General features: G+C 44.5%; 8 protein-coding genes across 8 annotated transcripts; 3 read left to right on the top strand and 5 right to left on the bottom strand.

Moving 5' to 3' along the window:
* Positions 1 to 439: 439 nt before the first annotated feature.
* Positions 440 to 5866, bottom strand: L199_002041 (uncharacterized protein; the record flags this gene model as incomplete). The annotated part of the gene is made up of 6 exons (XM_064887791.1): positions 440 to 559; positions 636 to 727; positions 819 to 3239; positions 3298 to 3415; positions 3471 to 4423; positions 4597 to 5866. 6 exons carry the CDS (start codon positions 5864 to 5866, stop codon positions 440 to 442), a joined length of 4974 nt encoding a protein of 1657 aa, XP_064743863.1.
* Positions 5867 to 6374: 508 nt separating this feature from the next.
* L199_002040 (uncharacterized protein) lies at positions 6375 to 6662 on the bottom strand (the record flags this gene model as incomplete). The annotated part of the gene is made up of 1 exon (XM_064887790.1): positions 6375 to 6662. One exon carries the CDS (start codon positions 6660 to 6662, stop codon positions 6375 to 6377), a length of 288 nt encoding a protein of 95 aa, XP_064743862.1.
* A 645-nt stretch (positions 6663 to 7307) lies between these two features.
* On the bottom strand, positions 7308 to 8313 carry L199_002039 (uncharacterized protein; the record flags this gene model as incomplete). Its single annotated transcript, XM_064887789.1, has 5 exons — positions 7308 to 7478; positions 7551 to 7641; positions 7725 to 7822; positions 7918 to 8053; positions 8180 to 8313. The coding sequence occupies 5 exons, from the start codon at positions 8311 to 8313 to the stop codon at positions 7308 to 7310; spliced, it is 630 nt and encodes a 209-aa protein (XP_064743861.1).
* A 761-nt stretch (positions 8314 to 9074) lies between these two features.
* Positions 9075 to 11293, bottom strand: L199_002038 (uncharacterized protein; the record flags this gene model as incomplete). Its single annotated transcript, XM_064887788.1, has 5 exons — positions 9075 to 9989; positions 10046 to 10133; positions 10217 to 10548; positions 10648 to 11093; positions 11185 to 11293. The coding sequence occupies 5 exons, from the start codon at positions 11291 to 11293 to the stop codon at positions 9075 to 9077; spliced, it is 1890 nt and encodes a 629-aa protein (XP_064743860.1).
* A 481-nt stretch (positions 11294 to 11774) lies between these two features.
* On the top strand, positions 11775 to 13217 carry L199_002037 (uncharacterized protein; the record flags this gene model as incomplete). The annotated part of the gene is made up of 3 exons (XM_064887787.1): positions 11775 to 11844; positions 11917 to 12161; positions 12237 to 13217. The coding sequence occupies 3 exons, from the start codon at positions 11775 to 11777 to the stop codon at positions 13215 to 13217; spliced, it is 1296 nt and encodes a 431-aa protein (XP_064743859.1).
* Positions 13218 to 13605: 388 nt separating this feature from the next.
* L199_002036 (uncharacterized protein) lies at positions 13606 to 14967 on the bottom strand (the record flags this gene model as incomplete). The annotated part of the gene is made up of 3 exons (XM_064887786.1): positions 13606 to 14354; positions 14447 to 14705; positions 14779 to 14967. The coding sequence occupies 3 exons, from the start codon at positions 14965 to 14967 to the stop codon at positions 13606 to 13608; spliced, it is 1197 nt and encodes a 398-aa protein (XP_064743858.1).
* Positions 14968 to 16744: 1777 nt separating this feature from the next.
* Positions 16745 to 19895, top strand: L199_002035 (uncharacterized protein; the record flags this gene model as incomplete). The annotated part of the gene is made up of 9 exons (XM_064887785.1): positions 16745 to 17609; positions 17764 to 17856; positions 17909 to 17991; positions 18048 to 18245; positions 18309 to 18826; positions 18893 to 19269; positions 19349 to 19501; positions 19571 to 19755; positions 19824 to 19895. 9 exons carry the CDS (start codon positions 16745 to 16747, stop codon positions 19893 to 19895), a joined length of 2544 nt encoding a protein of 847 aa, XP_064743857.1.
* Positions 19896 to 20551: 656 nt separating this feature from the next.
* L199_002034 (uncharacterized protein) lies at positions 20552 to 21400 on the top strand (the record flags this gene model as incomplete). The annotated part of the gene is made up of 1 exon (XM_064887784.1): positions 20552 to 21400. The coding sequence occupies one exon, from the start codon at positions 20552 to 20554 to the stop codon at positions 21398 to 21400; it is 849 nt and encodes a 282-aa protein (XP_064743856.1).
* Between the last annotated feature and the right edge of the window lie 425 nt (positions 21401 to 21825).

The following is a 21825-nucleotide window of genomic DNA, read 5'->3' as shown; positions in this document are numbered from 1 at the left end:
TCATCCTCGAGCAGGTTACAATCTAAAACTACCGGGTACGTACCTACAAGACTTGACGTTCTCGAGTTCCATCTGAGATCGTCAGGCTGTGGGTCCAACAGAGAAGACTCGACTGGTGGTTACAAGAGCGAGAAGTAACCTTCAGATCGCCTGAATAGATCTGCCGAGGCTACGATCGAATCTACTAACTTAGTGTTTGTGAAACCAATTTCGACTTCATTGCATATTCTCCACTTTACCCCCTTCTCAGGATGGCATTCTATGAATATTAAGCAAGTATCATCAAGAAAAGACATCAAAAAACCTATACAAGACAAGACAGTCCACAAAACAAAAAAAGAACCTAAGATATGAAAATGATATGATAATGATAATTATGAATTTCGGTATATACAAATCTGTTCATTCCAAACAGGGTAACGCGACATAACCAAAATCATCAACTTCTCCCTTGCCACTCTCCACTCAAATTGATGATCCCCCCAATCTCTTTCGTACAATACGTTCGTTCCGTTGGTGTTCTTGTTGTCCAACTTCTCTGAGCACGTAGTACACCAGCCTACAATTAAGGAAGAACAAGATATCAGCTTTTGGAAACCGTGGTTTCACCTGTGTTCTCGCATGACTCGACTGACCTGTTGAGCACTATAATTCCTATGATCCCTTTCGAACAATTCCTTGTGTTCTTCCAACCCATCCAGCAAATTATCTAAATCCTGGACTGTACCTATCAGTCCATCAATTGCGAAAATAGTTTGAGCTTCCCTTTTACTCCTCCCGTTGTTATTGCTATGTATATGGGATCTCAAACCATCCACTATCGTTTCTACAATTCTTTTGGTTTCTCGTAATATCCAATATCCTTGACGCATGGGTGAAATTCTTCCTTGATGCAATAAGCAGAGCACGAGTGATCATATCACTAGCTAACAGTTCCATTCGTCGTCTGACAATCATCGGATCAGCAGGTGTTGAAGAGGGAGGTGCATTCGGAGGGAGAATCGCAACGGTCAATAAGACAGGATGGGATAATCGAGCTACAGATCGACCAGCTCCTGGATCATGGAACGAGCAGTCCACTTCTACGACCGGTACCTCATCTATCAGGGCATCTTCATATACCACATCTCTGAGAGCATTGGCATCTCCCACTGATAACGTGTCTAATCCTAGACCTCTTTCAACGTTGAAGGATGGTGCTTTACGTATCGATGATCCATGCTGACTACCTTCAGGTCTTGATCCTTCGATAACTCCGGATTCACTCGATCCATCACCTGAATATCTCTGTTCGTTGGACGATAAATCAACTTCTAGATCCAGTTCAACTAAGATCTCTCGAATCTCTCCATATCGTAATTCTCTCAATTCGATATCTACATCTTTACCATTTTTAGATACCACAGCTTGGGTCGTACCTGATACTTTGGTGACATGGAAATCGTTCTCTTGACAAGATAAATGTAATTTCATATTATCCATCGCGATCGACATGAGACCACCGACCACACCAGCCAGAGAATCTCGAAGATGGTACCATTCCTTGACGAAAGTGTATGTACCGTGAGTATGATTCGAGATCATCCACAGAGGTGAAGGGTCATGGGATCGACCGTATCCCAAGGCGTGAACTGGGACATTCGCAGCGTCGAGTCGAGCAGTGACCAAATCCATCTGAGCTCGTTTGATAACGTCCGAAGTATCGCTGACTAAGATCATACCTGAAATGGGGTTCTTGGCTTTTCGTTGTAGTACCACATCAAGAGCCACATTGACTGCAGTGACTACATCGTATCGTTCTTCCCGGCCCACTTGGACTTCAAATTCATCTTTGCTATCTCGTCCACTACCTAGAGTCTCCACAAAGGCTTCTAATCGTTTTCGAGATTCATATCGGCAAGGAGAGAGGAATGGTGTCTTTCGGACTATGCCATTCACGCCCATCTCGCAGGTGATCAAAGAAATACGATCTTTAGGACCGAGCAAAGCAAGGAGGAACGTCAAAGACGATTTCATGAGCTTCACTTTCAGGGGTAGTTGGGTGTTATTTGATGATGGAGCTGGAAGGGAAAGAACGACAACTAGATCGACGGGTGTGTGGATCGGTCCAAGGGGTTGTTCGAATGCCAAATCACCGGGCGAAGGTTCGTTGTGAGCGAAAGTTGAGGTAGATGGCGTAGCTGCATATCCTGCTGTGGAAGGTGAGGTCATGTCGAATCCCATACCGTATGACGAACCACCAGCAGAGGAAGGAGCATTGGTTGATCGAGGACCAGATGGACCCATTGACCTGGAAGCTTTGTTTTGGCCACCTTTGACTTCTTCTAGAAGCCGGTTGATGGTTGATCTCCAGGTCTCATGACTTGACCTATCCTTGAAGCAGAGAATGAAAGAATCCAGGGATTCATCCTCCATCGTAATTGTCAAGCTCAATTCACCTTGCACGGATGTATCTATGACCTTCTTCACATGTCTAACGTAAATTCTTCCCTTCAGCTTGAGAACACCTCGACCGTGATGGGATCCTCCAGAATGATCACTTCTTACTGAGGATGAAGAGGAGAAGATGCCTCTGAAACCAGATTTCTTCTCTTCGGACACACAGATCAAAGCTTCTTGGAAAAGGTATACGTGGAACTCTCTGACCAGTTGACCTTTCCTTACGCAGAGCAGATCGAACAATCTTAAGGAACCAAGTTGATCAAGACCCGAGGTTTTGTAATCCACAACTCGATGTTTGAGGTCGTGCACGACGTGAGCGAAAGGATCAGGAGTTGATACAGGTCCACTACGAGCGGTGGAAGGTACGACGGATGAGTCAGAAGCCGATCGAGGTGAAGGTGGGAGTTGAGGGGAGATTTGATCTTCCGCTGATACAGATCTTGACATTCCAGGTGGTCGTGAGCTTGTTGGATATTTACCTCGATCACCTGCAGAGGGCACTTCCACAGTGACCATGGCTGTAATGACTTGTTTACCTTTTCGATGACCTTTGGTGATCGAGGGGAACTCGGATCGGATGGATATCGATGGAACTACCACTTTCGACTGAGAAGACTCGGAGTGCATTGAACGAGATAAGCCGGTATTGCCATTTTCAATAGGATCATCCGCGTTGGGGTCGGAGGGCGCAGGCGATGTGTTCTGACCTCTTCCTCCAACTGATCGGGTTGATTGAGCGGACTGGGAGGGTTTTCGAGTGCCGTTTTGACCAGGTTGACCCATCAATACAGCGAGTTCTGGACGATGCGATTGGATCAGTCACTGCGATATCGACTATATTATGCGTTAACTCACTATCTCGCTTAGTGACTCCATCAGCCATCTTCATGGGTTGTCTACAAACACCGCAAACTCCAAGAATCTTTTGTGATCCTTCGGGAGGAACATCCCCATAGACAGTGACAAAACATTCCTAAATCCAACAGTCAGCTGGGTCAACATTTTGATATGGCATGGAGCTGACTCACCTCATGTAACGCATGTCCACACTCGGGTACGATATGAGGTTTTTCACCTGGTAATCGATATGTGAAGCTTAGGCTTTCTACACAGACAGGACAAGTCTCTTCATCATCTTTATCATCCTCCGTCGAGACCAGAGCAAGTTGATGGGTAGGTTGAGACATCTTATATTGTTCAGTTAGGTTGGGTGATGATCTCGAGCTACTTAGTGACGGATACTGAAGTGATTCTGATCGCTTTGGATGTTGAGGCGATAAGAAGTTATTATGGGATTTACTAGTAGGTATAATCGGTGAAGTTGGTCGCACAACGGCGTTGGCGAATGGATGAGGTGCACCTCTACTATTTGTCGATTTACCTGAATGATTGGATGTGATAGTTCCAGACTGTGAATTGATAGTACCGGATCTTTCTCTTGAGAAATATCCTTTGGTAGGTGGTCGATTCACTAATGTATTTGATGAAGACTGGCTGTTCAAAGTTTGAAATCGTTGATGATTCGGTTCAGTATTCTTGATGCCAAACTCGTACTGGTTCTTCTTGGCTTGATCTTGATCGAGTTGAGGTTGTTCACCAAAATCAACACTGTTTTCTTCTTCGAATACAGTAGATATATCAGGTTGCCCGCCGAATTGCCAATGCTGCTGTTGATTGTGACCTCGGTAAGATGAAGAATCTGTGGTAGAATAGGAATAGATTGAACTTCCGCTCGATCCGGAGAATGCGGTATATTTCGAGTTCCTCCTTGAACTGCTGGATGAGTTGGAGAAATTACCGTAGGATGGAGGTGGCGATAGAGTATCGAGCGGGTCAACTCCACTGTAACGGGGATTATGCCCACCCGAAATGGTGTTAGAGATGGTCCGTGTTGAGTAAGGAACAGAAGGTTGAGCCTTGTGATGTTGGTACGGTATAGTCTTGGAGGATACCGATTGTGAAGGGTGAGGGTCAAGTGAGTCTGTTGATTTGGGATAATATGATATGGTGAGTGTATCAGCAGATAGTCAATCGGAAAAGGTGGTAAAGGTAGGAGAAGGGAAGCGCGGTAGTGTAAGGGGAAACAGAGTGAGATGAAAGGGAGATGGAGAAGAAACAGAGAGAGAGAGAGAGAGTAGAGGTGAGTGTACGTACCTTGATTATCGTAGGATGCCCATTCCCTTTCCCTACCTTGTAGCTGATGCTCACCAAACGGCATTGAATCGTAGTCCTCGTCCTTGCCGTCTGAAATTTTGTCGTTGTGCGTTGAGAGGACAATAGGAGGTTGTAATGTCAGATCGTTGTTTTCGCTTATTGTTCTTTCCAATAGTGTATCAAACTGATTCGCGTTATCGTTATTGTTGTTATCATCAGTTGTAGAGGTGGGTACAGTTGTTGACGTTGTAACTAGTCGTGATGGGAAAGACAGTGGAGGAGTGGAGCTTGAAAGAGGGGTGATGTTCCTCGGTATCAACGGCGTGAGCGGGGAGTCAGAGGATGAGGATACAATTCCAATTTGCCTTTCTGTGTGTTGATCAACCTTGGGCGTGTGTATATCGGTTTCACTCTTGTCTTGCTCCTGCTCTGGTTTACCTAATGTCAAGGAATCGGGTGCAAGGGAAGATTGTACACCGGGAGTGGTAAGGATAGGAGAATTTGAGAAAGAGGGATGAGGTGAAGGTGTCAAAGCAGGTGAGGGAGGACAGTAAGCAGGTTGAGATGAAGTTGAGACAATCGATATAGGGGTTATCCTACCATCCTCGTCCTCCTTTTCATCTGAAGAAGTGTTGTGTGCTTGTGGGTTTGTAAGAGTATTATTGGTTGAGTGAAAGGAGAAACCAGGGTCGGTTGGTGAAGAGTCGAGATGGGGTGGTTCCTCCCTGTTAGGTGGGTTTGGGAAAGGGAATGATGAGTTTGTGAAGGTGAATGAGAAACGATCCGTGTCACAAGGTGAGCTTGGTCCACTAGGGATATCTTCCCTATAGCTACTACTGCTGTTACTTTTACTCTTGCTGTTGTTACCCTGGCTATTGAGAGAATCACTTTCACCCTCTTTCCAAACTACCATGTTATTGTGCCATTCCTCTTCGATATCAACCTCATTTGAAACATCAACATCATCGAGTGGTTCAAAAATTCCTGTTATTTCGGATATAACCTTGTCCGATAATTGCAATCGTTGATGATCCCCTTTACTACTACTCGTAAGCATATGACTAGTGGCGGTAGTGATGGACGAAGAGGTCGTTGCGCCCTTTAATTGTCTTGACGACCTGATGGTTGATCTTTTACTTCCGATGCTATTCCTGCTACTCGCGTTAGATCCCAATGATAATGCTCTACGCAGTCCCTTCCAAGGTGAGGTGTTGATGTTATGATCACCAAAATCAAAGGAAGATTGACCCTCGGGAGTTTTGAACGACATAGCGGGCAAAGGTAAAGGTGATGATTGCGTCCGTTTGAGTCTAGGCCTAAGATCAGACTGAACTTTCAGACCGATGTGACTGGTATTGCGTGAGTGTGATCCGAGCGACGGTGGTGAGAATAAGTTGATAAAGCTTGCACTTAGTCGTGTGCTGTGTGCTCTGAGGATCAAAGGTAGAGGAATCGGTACAGAGTTGTGGGTGTGAGTCAATGGCTCGTGCTTGTGGATGTGGTTGCGGATGTGGTTGTGTGTGTGATGTGTGTCTGCAAGCGGAGGAGGAGGTAGGATATCAATGTAAGATGAGGATGGGGTGTCGATGGTCTGTGCGTCGATTTGGGTGATTATGGGAATTGAGAGATCAGATTGATCATCAACAATAAGTAAATCTTCATGTTTGCCTTCTTGATCATCTCGACTACTATGATTTTTTTGTTGACGCGAACAGGACAGATGTCAACATCCAACATCAAAACCGAGAGAACAATGAACACTTAGAAGTGTTTCATCGTTACATGTAACCAAGCCTTAACACGTACCTTCCATGACAACTTCCAAAACCGAAATCCAGATCCGAAATGCTTTTCTCTTCCTCTTCCTCCTGGTGTTGAATAACGAAAGAGACTTCTAACCCATCTTTGAGGAATGGATATTCCAGATTGGGCGATGGTAGCTCTAGTGGATCTTCCAATTTTCCCTGGTTTGGGACCGTTGGGAATATCGGCGAGGGCGAAGGGGAAGGCGAACGAGGTACATCGTAGGTCGACGTCGGGTGTGGGGGCAGAAGGAGGTAGGTCATATTGAAGAGGGGCGCATCTTACGACAGGACAAGACGAGACAAGACGAGAAATTCGTTCTACTTGTCAAGCAAGATGAAAGGTATTTAGTTCTTTATTGTCTGATGAAACGCATGTTGACAACAGATAGCCAAGCTTGTTCTTATTGTTCTTCTCTTGTCAATACGGTCAAGAGAACAATAAGAAACGGTGTAAAGACTTTACTTGATCATCTTTACCCTCGGTTTGTCTTCGATCTCAACCGTTCAGACCGAAGAAAGTGCGATTGATGTTTTTATTGTTCTTCAATTGACTTTGTCTCGTCTCGGAAGTGACACTCCTGATGGCTGTAAGTTACTGCAAGAGAAGAGCACAAAATGAAGATGGATGGGTAGTCTGTCATCAGGGACCATCAAAAGAACAATAAGATCATCCTCGTTCCGAATTCAGGAACGAGACCAATTAGTTTTTACTGCAAAAGGTAATTTTGACCCGTCCCACGTGAAATATCTCTAATCGCGGAGAATGAGAATGAGGATCGCTTTCCGTCTGATGAGGGGTAACATTCACATGCATTGACTATCTATCTAACTACGATCACTACACAATACTGACTGAAAGGCCTTCGGCTACCACATCATTTGATGGTTCAAGATCTGAGGAACTGACTAATTGGCGCAGGTGCAAGTGGATCCGCTAGCAGAGGACGAAGAAGTCGACTCGGTATCATCAGCATCAGCGACAGCAGCGTTATTCGCAGCTCCACCTCCTCCTACTGCAGCTTGTGAAGTCTCTCCAGCGGAAGCTTCGTCAGTGGCGATGTTCTTATTTAACTTGGTCTAGAAATCATGAATCACCACATATCAGCTGCCTGTATCAGAATCTTTACTGAAAAGACAATTCTTGCTTACCGTCTCTTCATCTAGTTTGGTAGAGCTCGCGTCATCACCTTGGGCAATCTTGATATTCAGTACTTGACTAAAAGCAGTCAACTTGAGGACTCTATTTATATTTTATGAGGATCAGCTCAGTCTCAAGTCACTATCCAAACTACGAAAGGAATTGAAGGACTGAGATAAACATACTTGTTCTTGATTTTACCCACTTGTAACGCATCAGCTTCAGCACCGGTGGCAGCGTCGATCTGAGGATTAAACAATTCTGTTTCGGCATCTTCTGCGGCCTATCGAGTGAAAAATGACAAAATATACCCGAGTTTGATTGTCAGCTTTCTTGAGCAGAAATCAACTAACCGTGAACTATATAAGATGCACTTACCTCCCTCATAGAGGACATGTTATCTAAACTAGTCGCATCAACAGTCGAAAGCTCGCATCCATCAAATGGATCTACGAAGATCGCATTGGCTTCTGCAGCTGCGTTTCCAGCTACTCCATCGGAGATTTGGAAATCACTGGAAAGGTCAAAATGAATCAGGGCCTCATCATTCTCAAGGTGGAGAATACTACAGTTAACTACAGGAGTCTTTGGGATAGGCATAGGAGCTGATTATAGATGAATTGGGATATGGGACACTCACGCATAATCTTGTAAAGCGAAGGAAGGACATTGTCCACCTTGTCTCTTGATTCTATTCGGTTGGGGTCTGGCCGTTACAGATACAGAGCCGAGGAGGAGAAGAGGGAGTAGGGTCAAAAGTTGGTTGAAGAGCATTTTGTCAAATTTGGGTAGAATAATCAATATTCAGTAGAATGAGTGATCATAGGTCGTAGGTTAGGAAAAAAAAGTTCAAGCGAGTGAATTCCTCGAGAGAAAAAAAAAAAAGTTCTCGTATAAAGATGAATAGGGTTGAAAGGTGAAATAAAGACACAATAAATGGTCGTCGAAGACACCAGGTACTCGACAGAGATAGTAGTAAGAAAGATGTATAAGGATTTAGACGTATAAGGATTTATTTGGTTGAGAGTGGAAGTGAGCAGCACAGCTGATGAGGAAGGAAAGGAAAATTCGAGCATGGAATGATGGTTTATATATCTTTTCTCTTTCCTGTTACTCTCTTTTGGACCTGAGCTTCGACAGGACCGATTGAAGTTTCACCCTGTTTGGCCTTGTCGATGGTCGCTCAGTGATCGATATCCGAGGACCAAATATCCCAGTGAGGATGTGACAACTTGCTCTTGGACACCACCGTTCCAACAACGCCAGGATAGAGACCCGCGATCAATCCGTACCTTAACTTCGGTGTTCTCTTACTACGTATCATGCACAAACATACATCAAACAGTGCTACAACTCTTTGATACTTAAATATACAAAACATAGCTTGTCAACAAACGAAACATCTATATACAATCTTATATCTATTTTACAGAACAATTGACCTAGAAATGTCGAATCCAAGTAACTACACGAAGATGATGTCATCATTACCTCTACCTATACAACGCTTCATCTTGAATTGATGTAAACCCCCTTCAAACCATCCTTCTAACTTTCTGACCACTAACAACCCCCTTCTTAGGTCTACCCTGACCATCCGCCAATCCAAGCATATCTACCACGCTCCTCTGATTTTCCTTTTTCTTCGCTAGGGCTATGGCAGATCGTCGACGAGGCCTAGGAGAAGATTCAGGTGAACTAGTCGCCAAGTCAATGATCGAAGTGTCCTTTGATACTGGATTCACTTTTTTCGTTCCGCTACTCATCTTTTCAACTGATGGTAATTCTTTTCTCTTCTCGTCGGATGCTTTTGTAGTCATAAATGGATTCGTCTTACTTCTCTTGAGTGGACTCGGTTCATCCCTATCCCTAGTCCCACCTGAACCTCTTCTTGCATTTGTAGTATGATTCTCTTTCTCGTCATCTTCATCTTCATTTCCAGGAAAGTATTTACTCGAACTTGATCTTCTTCTTTCTTTACCAAAATCAACCGCAATGGTCCGAGCGGTGGGATGCATCCTTTGTTTTTGCTGTTGTTGCTTTTGTTTATGTCGAGTATGTTTACTTGGACTATCCTCCGAATCGTCATCAAGATCGAATTCAGCAGCTTCAAGATCCTTCATCGTAGTTCGAGATGGTAGGAGTTTACTGGGTGATCGTAACGAGTCATCGTAAAATGATGGCATATCCACTTGAAGTGATTCTTCTTCTTCCATCTTGATCCGATTGTACTTCGACTTGGATGGCCCAAGTCGAGATGCTTTCCTCAAGAAAGACGGAATGTGCGATCTTGAGATTTCCTGAACACTTTCATCGCCTCCAACTCGCTCGTCATTTCCATCACCTTCGACATCAGAGTTCATCGTGCCATCCAACATGGAAGCTCGGAGTCGGGCATTCTCAGCTTCTAATGATGCGATTCGAGATTTGAGTTCTTTACGATCTTCCACCTAGAAGGAACACATAGTGTTAGGCCTGAGTACTTCTTATAAATCAACATGCTCACCTTTTTCTGGAACATTTTAAGCTGCTTGTTCCTCTCCTGCAAGGTCGTTTCCTTGAATCGCCTCGCTTCTGTCTCTCTCTTGAGTTGTCTACGTTCATATAGGAAGCCCTCGAAATCAGCTCGACTCCCGCGGCGCTGAGCTAATGCGAGATTTTAGCTATGTTGACTCACTCGGTCGCTTCTTCCAATTTTCGCTTCAGATCATTCTCCCTCTCTTCCATCGCTCTTATCCCAGCTTTCCTCTGCACTTTCTCCCTCTCATATTCTCTCTGGAAGATATCACGCTCTTCCACAGCTTTCTGAACCCTCCTCTCGCATCTAGCTTGTTCCTCCTCTTTCACTCTCTTCGTTTCCCTTTGGATGTTTAGTCTGCTCTGACGATGGAGATTGGTAAGTTCGGTTTCCTTTTCGGCCAGTTTAGCTCTGAGGTTGGGGATCAGAGGGTTGGTTTGTAAGGTGTGTCGAAGGTTTTTCAATTCCTTGGCGAGGCTGTCAATGTAGTTCTGAAAGTTAAGCGAGAAAAGTCAGTGTGATATTGCAGCATTCATGGTATATAAAGGAACAAGATGAGACTTTGTGATAATCAAGTGATTGTTACTCACCTGTACCGTATCAAGTACCTTTATCCCTACCAAATCCTCTACCAACCCCTCACCTCTCCTGATCATACCCTCCATCTCATCATCTTCACTATCTCCATTCAGCCCTTTCACCTCTTCTCTAATCCCTTTAGCTCTTCTCGCCAATCCCAACACCTCTTTGCCTTTTTTACTAAAGTACTTTGACGATTGAGAGGAAGGTGGAGGTGATGAACCGATATTACTATGCTCGTTCTCGCCAAAATCAATAAACAATCGATGAATTGAAGGTTGACCTGTCTCTGGATCGGCGAAACACTCCGTTCGACATGTTGGACATTCTGCAGGTGCGTCTGAAAGACTTGGTGATCCATATCGTCCATCCAGACCCTGGTCTCTTGCTGCAGCGAGATATTGTTCGGATTGAGTGTGGAACCATTCTAAGATGCATGGTTCGTGGAATACATGACCTGAGGTATCATATATCAGATCAACGGTCCTATGAGGTGAAGTGATGTGGAGAACGGAGTGAGAGTTTAAATGGAGTGTATGGTTACTCACCACAATCACATGTAGCTATCGGAACGGGATCATCCAGATCGTCTCTCTTGGTGAATAACGGATCGTAACATATCGCGCAGGTCACCTCTTCAATACGACTTTTGCCCATCTTGGGCTATCCGTACGTCGGAGCGAGGCGAATATATCTCAAGCTGAGCTGGATGGATGTTATCGGAATGGCTAAACTGGTTATATAAGGAAGAGATGTGATTTCGATCTCAAAAGAAGGGCTAATGTTTTCGAAACAACAGTCACAAAGTCAGAGCGCGCACTCGTGAGTTAAGGAGAGAAAGGAAGGAGAACCGTCACGTAGATCAGAAACGCGGAGATCATCTGCGTCTCCATGTGGGAAAAGTGTGGAGACTCCACAATGTTGACACATTTTGTGGTCTTTCGGTGTGACGGTGTGCGAGATGAGGTGATCGGAGCTAGGACGAGGATGGTGATGGTGATCAAGCATGAAACAGTATGACCGACGGGATGAGCAGACTCGAAGGTATAACAGATAGAAGCCAGACAAGCTACTGATGTCTACTTACTCGTCAGTCGCCTCCCATTGACGAGATCAGCCGGACGGACCATCACTCACCATGTCAATCACGCAAGAAACACTTCATCTCATTGTCAATCCCGTATCAGGACATGGTAAAGGTGCTGAGTGTGAGTGATCAGTATCTTTCTCCTCTCTCTATATAGAAGAAGGCAACAAAGCTAAGTCATGACACTTTCTAGTCGCTGATCAAACAATCGTTCCTATCCTCAAACATCTCTCAATACCTCATCGGATCTACACGACCACCTCACCGGGAGATGCGGGGGATATCGGTGACAAGATACTTTCTTCTCAAACTGTGGAGGGAGGTACTTTGAAAGTAGGTATTGTAGGCGGAGATGGCACGTTTCATGAGTTCATGGAAGGTGAAGGCGTTAGTGATGGCCGAGTGAGATGGGATGTAATCTTATTCCCACTTGGTACAGTAAGTTAACTATTATACGACATTTGCTTTGTTCGATTCTAACCTATAATGTTTTCATCATCGATATATAAATAGGCAAATGCCTTGTACTCATCACTTTTTCCGCCTTCTTCGACCTCCTCATCCCTCCAATCCTACAAATCCCTAATTGACTCTCTACCTTCCCCTCCTCACTCTGAAGGAACCCTCTACAATCTCTTGTCGCTCTTCTCCTTCCTCACCAAGACAACTCCAGTATACCTACCTATCACTCAAACGACACTGTCTTCACCAGCTGGTGCTGTTGAGGAACTTCGCTCTCATGTCGTATTATCAACCTCTTTACACGCAGCTATACTAGAAGATTCAGAGAGACTACGGGAGGGTCATCCAGGAACAGAGAGATTCAAAATTGCAGCTCAACAAAATGCTTCAAAGTTATTCTATGCCAGTGTCACCTTACAATCGCGATCCAACGTAGAGGTCGAACAGTGGGATCCAAGAAAGGGAGATTGGGTTTTACCATATACCATCAAGAACACCAGTCAACCATCACAAACAGAATCTACGATTGGAGGTCCATTCTCGTACTTTCTGACTACCTCTACGGTAGATAGGCTAGAGCCTCAATTCGTCATTTCACCTTTAACCACTTTAAATCAAGATCAAAACCAAGGCTATATATACATCACGATCATTCGACCTTCCAGAGATCGTTTCATCTCCCAAGCTAAACCCGAAGAGAGGAAGGATAAATTGACGAAGAGGGCTTTCGAAGTAGTCGGCCAAGCTTACTCAAGTGGAAATCATGTGAATCTTACTCTTCCCTTGGAAGACGAAGTGAAAAGTTTCGAATTGGAGAATAAAGGTAAAGGCGAACCTGTTGTAGAAGTATTCAGATGTGCTTCTTTTCAATGGATACCCTCAGGTGATAAAGGGAAGGTAGAGGGGCTGGAAAATGGGAATGAAAGGCTGGTATGTGCTGATGGAGCTTTACATACTATTCCCCAAGGTGGATTGGCCAAGATCAAGGTGCAAGATAAGAAAGATGGGAAAGGTTTCTATGTGTTTGCGTAAGTCGACCCTCTTGACGGTGGGAAACAAACGAACCCAGATTAAAGATAGAGTGATGATCGTACAATCAAAGTCGGAAAGAAAAGAGAATGCCGAGCAGATTACGAAAGATTACGATGGATTGTGCATGTAAATAGTTGTATATAGATCAATATAGTATAGAATAGAATGCATGATATGTGAGACTGTCTCTGCTGACATAGAGTTGGCGAATCGCATTGTGGTTCCTACTCTGTTCACTTATGTAACATCCCCTCCAGTCAAGTAAGAACGATATTCTTTGCTCTCTCCGCTTGTATCGTATCCTCTCGTCAAGAGGTCATTCGTGTATAGCATCCCTCTCAGGTTATCGTACTTCCCTATCCATCATCCTCCCGAAATCGATGCCAATCTACGCAGCATACCAATCCAAAAACAACAGCGCCAAACTAGCCCCTATCAGAAAGACCAACAAGAACACCCTCGATTCCTTGTTCGTATCTCTAGCTTTCTTCAATTGTTCGTTCGCTTTGGCCATCGATCCAACCGAGTCTATCGCTTCGGAATAAAGTTGATCGATCATCTCAGTTTGTTGAGTCAGATGTTGGATCAATTCATTTTGTAATTTACTAATCTCCAATAAACTGCTTTCTGCCGATAAGACTGTTGATAATGTCGAAGACATATTTTCTAATAAGATATTATTCTCATTTTCAAACTGTTGAATTTGCTCTTGACTTAATTCCGATTCCTTAGTTGATGGATCTATTATACCTATACCTGATACTGCCAGGTGAGGATCTAATGATGAATTTGTAGAGAAAGCAGGATCATCCACTCCTACTATTACACCATCAGGTATCTTCCTATTTCCTTTATGAGTGTTAAGTTGGCTAGCTTCCAAGGTGGCATTTGAACCGAGTGATTTCATTCTTTCCTGTTTACGCTTGAATCGTTCTTCTTGTAGATCACTGATTGTCGAGGTGAGTTTGGCGAGAAAATCGTTTAGGGTCCACAAGACTGATGCTCGATGGGCGTTGATCAGAGGCTGAAAGGTCATAGAGGAAGAAGAAGAGTCGAGAGGGAGAAGAGAAGGAAGGAAGGAGAGGACGGTAGATTTGGTGGATGATATACCGGATGAAGGTGTTTTGGATTTACGAGCTTTATGGGAAACAAGCGAATCAGTATATACCTTCTCACTCTCAGAATTGAACAGTCCACGAAATGATGTATTGGGCCGTGTTATGACTCACTTTGCTCACCAAGCTCCAAAACCCCTACTCTCTCTTTACATCTCCTCAGGATCATCCTCGCTCTCAAATCAATTTCATCCCTCTCCCTATCCGTAAGGTATTTCACTTTCTCCCATTTCTTCCACTCATTCATCTCATCCCCCCCTTCATCATGGTGATGATTGTGTGTCCTTCGGGATAGTGGTGGTGGTTCGATAGTCGAGAGATAGGGCTTACGGACTGAAGATAAGAGATGAGAGAGGGAAGTTAAATGTTGGTACTAATTTAGATAAACATGCATACTCATGTCAGTGTTAGTACGCTTGACGACAGACACGAAAGATTCATCTTACTATACGATAAGCCTCTTTCAAGAATTCTTCTTCGTCCTCCACCCCATCCTTCTCTTTACCTTTGCCTTTGCCTTTTCGAACTGGATCATTTATCCTCGAAGGTGATTTTGACCTAGTCGAAGGTGGTAGAGATGAAAGTCTTTCTGAGAATATCGACTGAAATTCGGAAGTATGATTTATTGGGCCCATGGTAGACCCACAGCTTTACTCTCCTGCTGTCTGTCTTGGTATATAAAGGAAGTTGGCTGCGAATGAACCAGTCAAAGAGCTAGGATCCATACTCTTACTGCCTTGTTATCACTAACTCTTGTCATGTCGAGTTGTCATCGAACTGGAACGGGTGCCCCTCATTTCACTCAACTGGTGTCGTCATCACTTTTCAGCTTACACTCCCCCTCTCCTCTCCTCATCGTTGACGGCGCCACATCCCCCATCAAACACATGCTCCGCGTAATGCCGTAAGTCAGAACGAAGGTCCAAGCTCAGAAGGGGAGTCGCAAGTCCCGACCGAGTCCATTCCCATGTTGATGGTACACGGCCAAGACCGCTGTCCGATTTGTTGTTGTTCCAAGCTCAATCCACGATGACCATGATCCATAACCACTACTGGTACAACGTGCACAGGTACGGGACACTAGCACTAGCAGCGTTATCATGCTAAGCAATAGACTACCACGACTAAGAACACCAACATTAAGGAAGCTTCCGTTGTTGCATCGCATATCATCATCATCATAGCATAACGTAGCATAGCTAGTCACCCACAGTCGTACATGGACATTCACACATACACGAGTGAGTAATGACTACAATACTGTTATTACTGCTCAAGGTTCACTCTTACCGAAAACCATATACTTTAATCGCGTCTTAATCACCTCAATTACAATCTTCCACTCGGACCTTTTTTTATGTTCTTTCCAAGTTAACTCTGCGTCCCCTTGTTACAGACAACAGACGATATCTTGTACACCCCGCTCAACCCCCTCAAAAAAAAAAAAAAAACCATAACATCAAGCAAAGTCAGACGTACACGTAGCTGATTGCATGATCGTATGACCGTCCATTTGCAAAGATCAGACATCACAGATCAAATAATCAAACCAGCCCGGCCGAATTCTCATTTCGCTCTGCCAATACCTTTAGAGAGGAAGAAAGGAACAGATAATCACCTCAATCATCGTATTTGATCCCATCCCACCTTCCTACTCACCTCGCAACAACCACGAGATAGTCATCATCCACGACATACACCGACATTCGATTACTGCAATCATAGAAGTAGAACTAGAAATATAGATGGATGGAGAAGAGAGGTAAGGTTTAACCGCATTTGACTTGTAGAACACGCGCGCTAGATAATCCGACGACATAACATCCAACATCATAATAAAATCGATAATAACAATACAAGCATTCTGACTTGAAACTCATCAATTCAGTCGACTACCCCATTCAACGTCACAATACGAAATCACATCACATCATCCTATCCCATACACTTGCGAATCCTTCATCTTCTCAACTTGCAAGACGTCGCTCCATCCATCACCGATCATAAATCATACAAGTCAAGTGAAACACGGCAAACTAAAAAGAGAGAGAAGGAGGAAGATCCTTCCTTTCCCATGATCATTCAACACTAGCGGCGTATCATACAAAGAAAACATCGTGTATCTGTCCCCTCGCCACCATCACACGCTTCAACGATGTCAGGAAGCAACACTAGCCCCAAGAGGCAAATCCGTCATCCCCAAGCATCATGTGAGTGTCCCTTCTCTTCCGACGTGGAAAAGGCGTTCTTTTTGTTTCTTTTCCTCCAATCGTTCATTCAGTTCAATGCTGATGATACATCATTTTCCCTCTTTCCCTCTTCCTTTTGCTTTTCTTTATTATCCATAAAACTCAACTTATACCCTGAACATCACCATCACCTTGAATGATGATAGATACTGGAGCTACACCCATGACACCGAATTCAGATATTCACCAGCCTCCTGTTTCTCGCACGGTCGAATATCATCGACCATCGAGGAACAGTGCACACTACTCTGCTGGGACGGATGTTTCCCTGGGAATGGTCTCAGCTTCAGCATCGAGTAACACCTCGTCACCACGTATCCCTCAAGCTCCTCAGAATGGTGTAGGCGGAGGTGCGCCATCAGCCTATCGATCGCCCGTCATCTCCACTCCTATGGGATTCGATTCGCCAACTAGCTTACAACCTTCACGTGCGGCACCATTACCTCCCGGTTCAAGGAGAGAATCTCAGAATTATCCTTCCACCTCATCGTCATCTAAACCATCCGGTGGATACAAATCATCTACCAACTCACCTAATCCCAATCGATATTCGGCAGGCGCATCTTACGCCAACAACAACATGATCATGTCTTCCAACAATTCAAATGGGGTGTTACCACCCCTTAGACCGACCAGAGCAGGTACTTTACCGTTGGGTGAACATCCAGGTGCAAGTGGTGGGATATCAAATGGTTGGGATCCAATGTCACCTACAACTTCTTCGAGAAGTCCCAATCCACACATAACAAATAGCCCATCAACAATGAACAGCTCTTCATTCCTCCCTGTCCAACAGCCACCACCACTCCAACATCAACCTATCTCCGCACCTGTGAATCCCTACTCGACGCAAAATCTGGAAAAGAGCTTCGAAGATGCTAAGATCGGACTGGGTGTTGGTGTACCCCTCCAAGTGGGTGAACCGAAGGATAAAGATCTGCCGAAAGAACCGGCTACGATAGGTAGGAATAGAAGTGGGACGGGGAAGAGCAGTAAAGATAAAAAGAGTGTTTTTGGATTCATGAGTGGTGAGTGAACATCCCACTATGTCATAGCACTGATCTTATCACTCTTCCCCTTTCTCGACTCTCACACCCTATGCCTCGTTCCTCTCATGCTGCTTCTGTATTCCATGTCAACACCCGATCATACGAGGACCCACCAGCTGACGAGATGTTGTAGACCTTCTGACTACAAGTAAACCACCTGTCATATCAACTCCTTACGATCCCATTCACCTGACCCACGTCGGATTTGACTACAACACCGGGCAATGTGAGTTCCATGACGAGACGCGTGGTCGATCTTGACTAACTCTCGATCGTAGATACGGGTATGCCCCAAGAATGGCAGAAAATCTTGGATGAAAATGGTATTACTCGAGCAGAACAAGAAGAGAATCCTAATGAGGTGAGCTACGTTGACTGGGGTGCTTCATCCAGCATATGCTGATTCGCTTGGCTCAGGTACTCGCTGTCGTCCAATATTTCAAGAACCGTGACGCTCAACAGGAAAGTCAGGAAGACGAAGTCTGGCAGAAGATGAGGAATGCCGGTCCCGCTCACACTCCAGATTCACCTAGTTTACCGCCCAAGGATATGACAATGTCCAGAGAAGGAAGTTCGGAAGGAGGTGCACTGAGAGGCGATCAATTTGCTAATCCTGTGAGTGCGGTCGTGATCGTTGTGGGCGCATACACGAAAAGCTGACTCGCGGATCGTCCGTAGCGAGCTGCTCCTGCTCCTCCTGCTAAAGCTGGGCCACCTCGAATGCAAGCCGAGCGACCGCCACCTGCTCCACCAGGACGATTACCACCTACCGAGCTCACCAAGCCAGCTCGTCTGGCCCCTGGTCAATCCTCGTCTTCTGGATCTTTGCCACTTGATCGATCATACTCCCAGCGTACACCACCCACCCATCCACCAAAACAAAAACCCTTGGATCGAGCCAATACCACGCGTGCACCTACAACTAAACCCTCCGCATCCGGGTCAGTACCAATGGGCAAATCTCATTCTCAGCAGGGTCAAGGCCAAAGAGGAGGTCCTTCACCTTCTGGATCCGGCGGTGCTGGATTGGCAAGAAACCAAACACAAGGTGGTACAAGTCGACAACAAGGTGGTGCCACGCCCAGAAGGAGGGACAAACAGAAGGAGAATGAGGAAGTTATCAGACAATTGCAGGCTATCTGTACACCTGGAGATCCCAATGCGGTATACAAAAACCTCGTCAAGATCGGTCAAGGGTGAGTATTTTAAGCTGCCCGAAAAGAGTCTTTGGCACGTAGCTGACGTTTTATGTTGTAACGCAGTGCATCGGGTGGTGTGTACACATGTCACGATCGCCATGGATATCCTGTAGCCATCAAGCAGATGAACTTGGAAAAACAACCCAAACAAGATTTGATTATCAACGAAATATTGGTTATGAGGGAATCGGCCCATCCGAATATAGTGAACTTCAAAGATTCATACCTTTGGAAAGGAGATTTATGGGTTATAATGGAATATATGGAAGGTGGAAGTCTGACAGATGTTGTCACGGCTCATTGCATGTCTGAAGCTCAGATTGCAGCTGTTTCAAGAGAAGTATGCGAGGGTTTGAGACATCTTCATTTAAAGGGAGTGATTCATAGAGATATAAAGAGTGATAATATCTTGTTGTCGATCAATGGTGATGTCAAGTTGAGTGAGTGGATCCCCTTCATCATCTGTAATGATCTGTAATGAGTGCGTATGATGAGCCGAGGCTGATGATCCGACTATAGCCGACTTCGGATTCTGTGCAAGAATCGCTGATCCATTACATACCAAACGAACTACCATGGTCGGTACGCCTTACTGGATGGCGCCTGAGGTAGTCAAGAGAAACGAGTACGGACCTAAAGTCGATATTTGGTCGTTGGGTATCTTGGCCATCGGTGAGTTCTTCACTTCTGATGCACTGCAAGTGATCATTGCTGAGCTCTATCCTATTTGCCGTTCCTCAGAAATGCTTGAAGGTGAACCACCATACCTCAACGAAAACCCCGTCAGGGCATTATACCTCATCGCCACGAATGGTACTCCCAAAGTGAAAGATTGGGATAGACTCAGTACGAATTTCAGGGATTACTTGAAATGCACTTTGACGGTTGATGCGGAGATCAGACCCAACGCGGATCAGCTCTTGAAGGTGAGTACTATATGATCGTTTGAAGTGGTTTTGATTTACTGATGGATATGGTCTTGTTGTCGTCACAGCACGAGTTCTTCAAACATTGCGCTCCGTTGACTTCGCTGTCGAATATGATCCGTGCAGCAAGAAAGGGATAGGAGGTTGTTCTGTTCTGGCTATATTAATTTTGCTTTTTGCCTTCATTTGCGTAACGCAAACTTGTGCTTTTTTTACTTGACAGAATCGCGCTGTGCTGTACCGTGATAATTATACTGTATATACCCTTTTTTATCCAACCCGATCCAAGACTCTCTTCTTTTTTTCATTTATTGTAATCCAGCATTCTTTATAAGCTTTCTCAGATGCGAATTTCAGAATCTTCTATTCTTTTTGCATATACATTATACGTAAACAGTAAAATAGATTTTCACTATCAGATGTTGTCGATAGATAGGTTAATCAAATGGTACAGTATAAAACCAATGTATATAGAATAACGGTTATACATTTTGATAACTGATGTCCATTTACAAGAATGAGTGGGACTTGAGTACGGCACTGCTTAAGTCTGTCGGTAGAGTTTCGCACTGCATCCTTTGTTGAGCTGGTGTTTGAGCTACATGAAGCCAGGTAAGTATGTATCTTTTGATTCGGAGTCTGAGGTCAAGGTCGAAGCCAAGATGGGATACAGTGTTTGCCACTCGTCTCATCATTCTACATGTCTTCGTCCGACTTGACGCACAATGATGATAACTTGTATACTCTCTACTTTCTTACTGATATATCACCAAGTCTGATAAGCACGCTGTCCATCATGTCAACTAATAAAGGTAAAACTGCTTGCATACCATCCACGTCAATGTCAAGATCATGGAGGGAAGTTTCTATTGAACCCTTCCGACTTGATCTAACCTCTTACAAATTCAAAACTGATCTGAGATCTCAGCTTCATCATCGGATGAGAAGACGTATGGATGAAGATCGATTGAACGCTGAGGGAAGTGTGTGGGAGAAACTTCATGCAGCATGTGAGATTTATAGTGACACTATCGATCAGACAATCATGAGACCATCGACATCGAGTAACCCTAATCCCAGCCAAGGTGAAACCGGAGCTGAGGGCGATTGGGGCTCAATGTTAGCAGCGGTAGAAAGGGAATTTGAAAGATCCTCGAACGGGTTATCAGATCAGTATAGATCAATCTTATGGCACAATATCATTGGCGAAAGATTGCTCAATAACAACGATGACGATAACAGTACGAACGATATTGAATCTATTATCATATCCAAGAGCTACAACAAAGCTCAGGAGCTATGGTCCCAATTCGACATCATAGGTTTGAAAAAGAAAGACAACTCGTTCTCACCATCTTTAGCAAAGGGCATAACGACCTTTGAATGGTCCTTCGAGCCTGATTCCAAAACAATTATGAAAAGTAAATATGAGATTGACAGGACCATATTGAGGTTAGAGAACGATATCAAAGGATTAAAAGGATTAGGTCCATCTTACCTCCGACCGACTCTTGATGGATCTGATGAGACTAGAGAAGATGTTTTGGCTGGAAGAGGATATGAGCTGGATAAGATGAGAAGTAGGAGATGGTTTGTTGATCGATTTGAGTATCGTTCTGGTTCTAATGCGGTCATAAAGGAGTAGAGATTGAGTGTGAGACGCCACGCCCCTTGCCTTGATGCGGTATTCATGATCAGGAACGTCCTTTCTGTTACTGCATACAATCTGGTAATGTACTCTACCTGTGTACTATGCACAGTAATTGATCCCCAATCGTGGTGATTCATCAAGCTTTTCAATTTGATGACGGTTACACATCGTATCAGCCAGCACTGTATGACTCTCTTCCTCTCCCTTCGCTATCCAGGATTCCAACCGAAATTGAACCTTAATAGGGTACGATACCGAGGGAGCAGAAAAGGATTGATCATGCTGCCGAAGTATATCATATGTTCATAGCTTATCATGTTGAGCAGTAGAATATAATACACACTGCAAGACATCCACAAAGGTGAGGATCCATACAGTAAGTACTCTTTTAGAACAAAGGGTCAAGTCGTCATTCTTGC

Source organism: Kwoniella botswanensis, chromosome 1, assembly GCF_036426115.1.
Source record: "Kwoniella botswanensis chromosome 1, complete sequence".
Lineage (NCBI taxonomy): Eukaryota > Fungi > Basidiomycota > Tremellomycetes > Tremellales > Cryptococcaceae > Kwoniella > Kwoniella botswanensis.
Note: the sequence above shows the minus strand (reverse complement) of the source record. Positions and strands in the feature narration are given on the sequence as shown.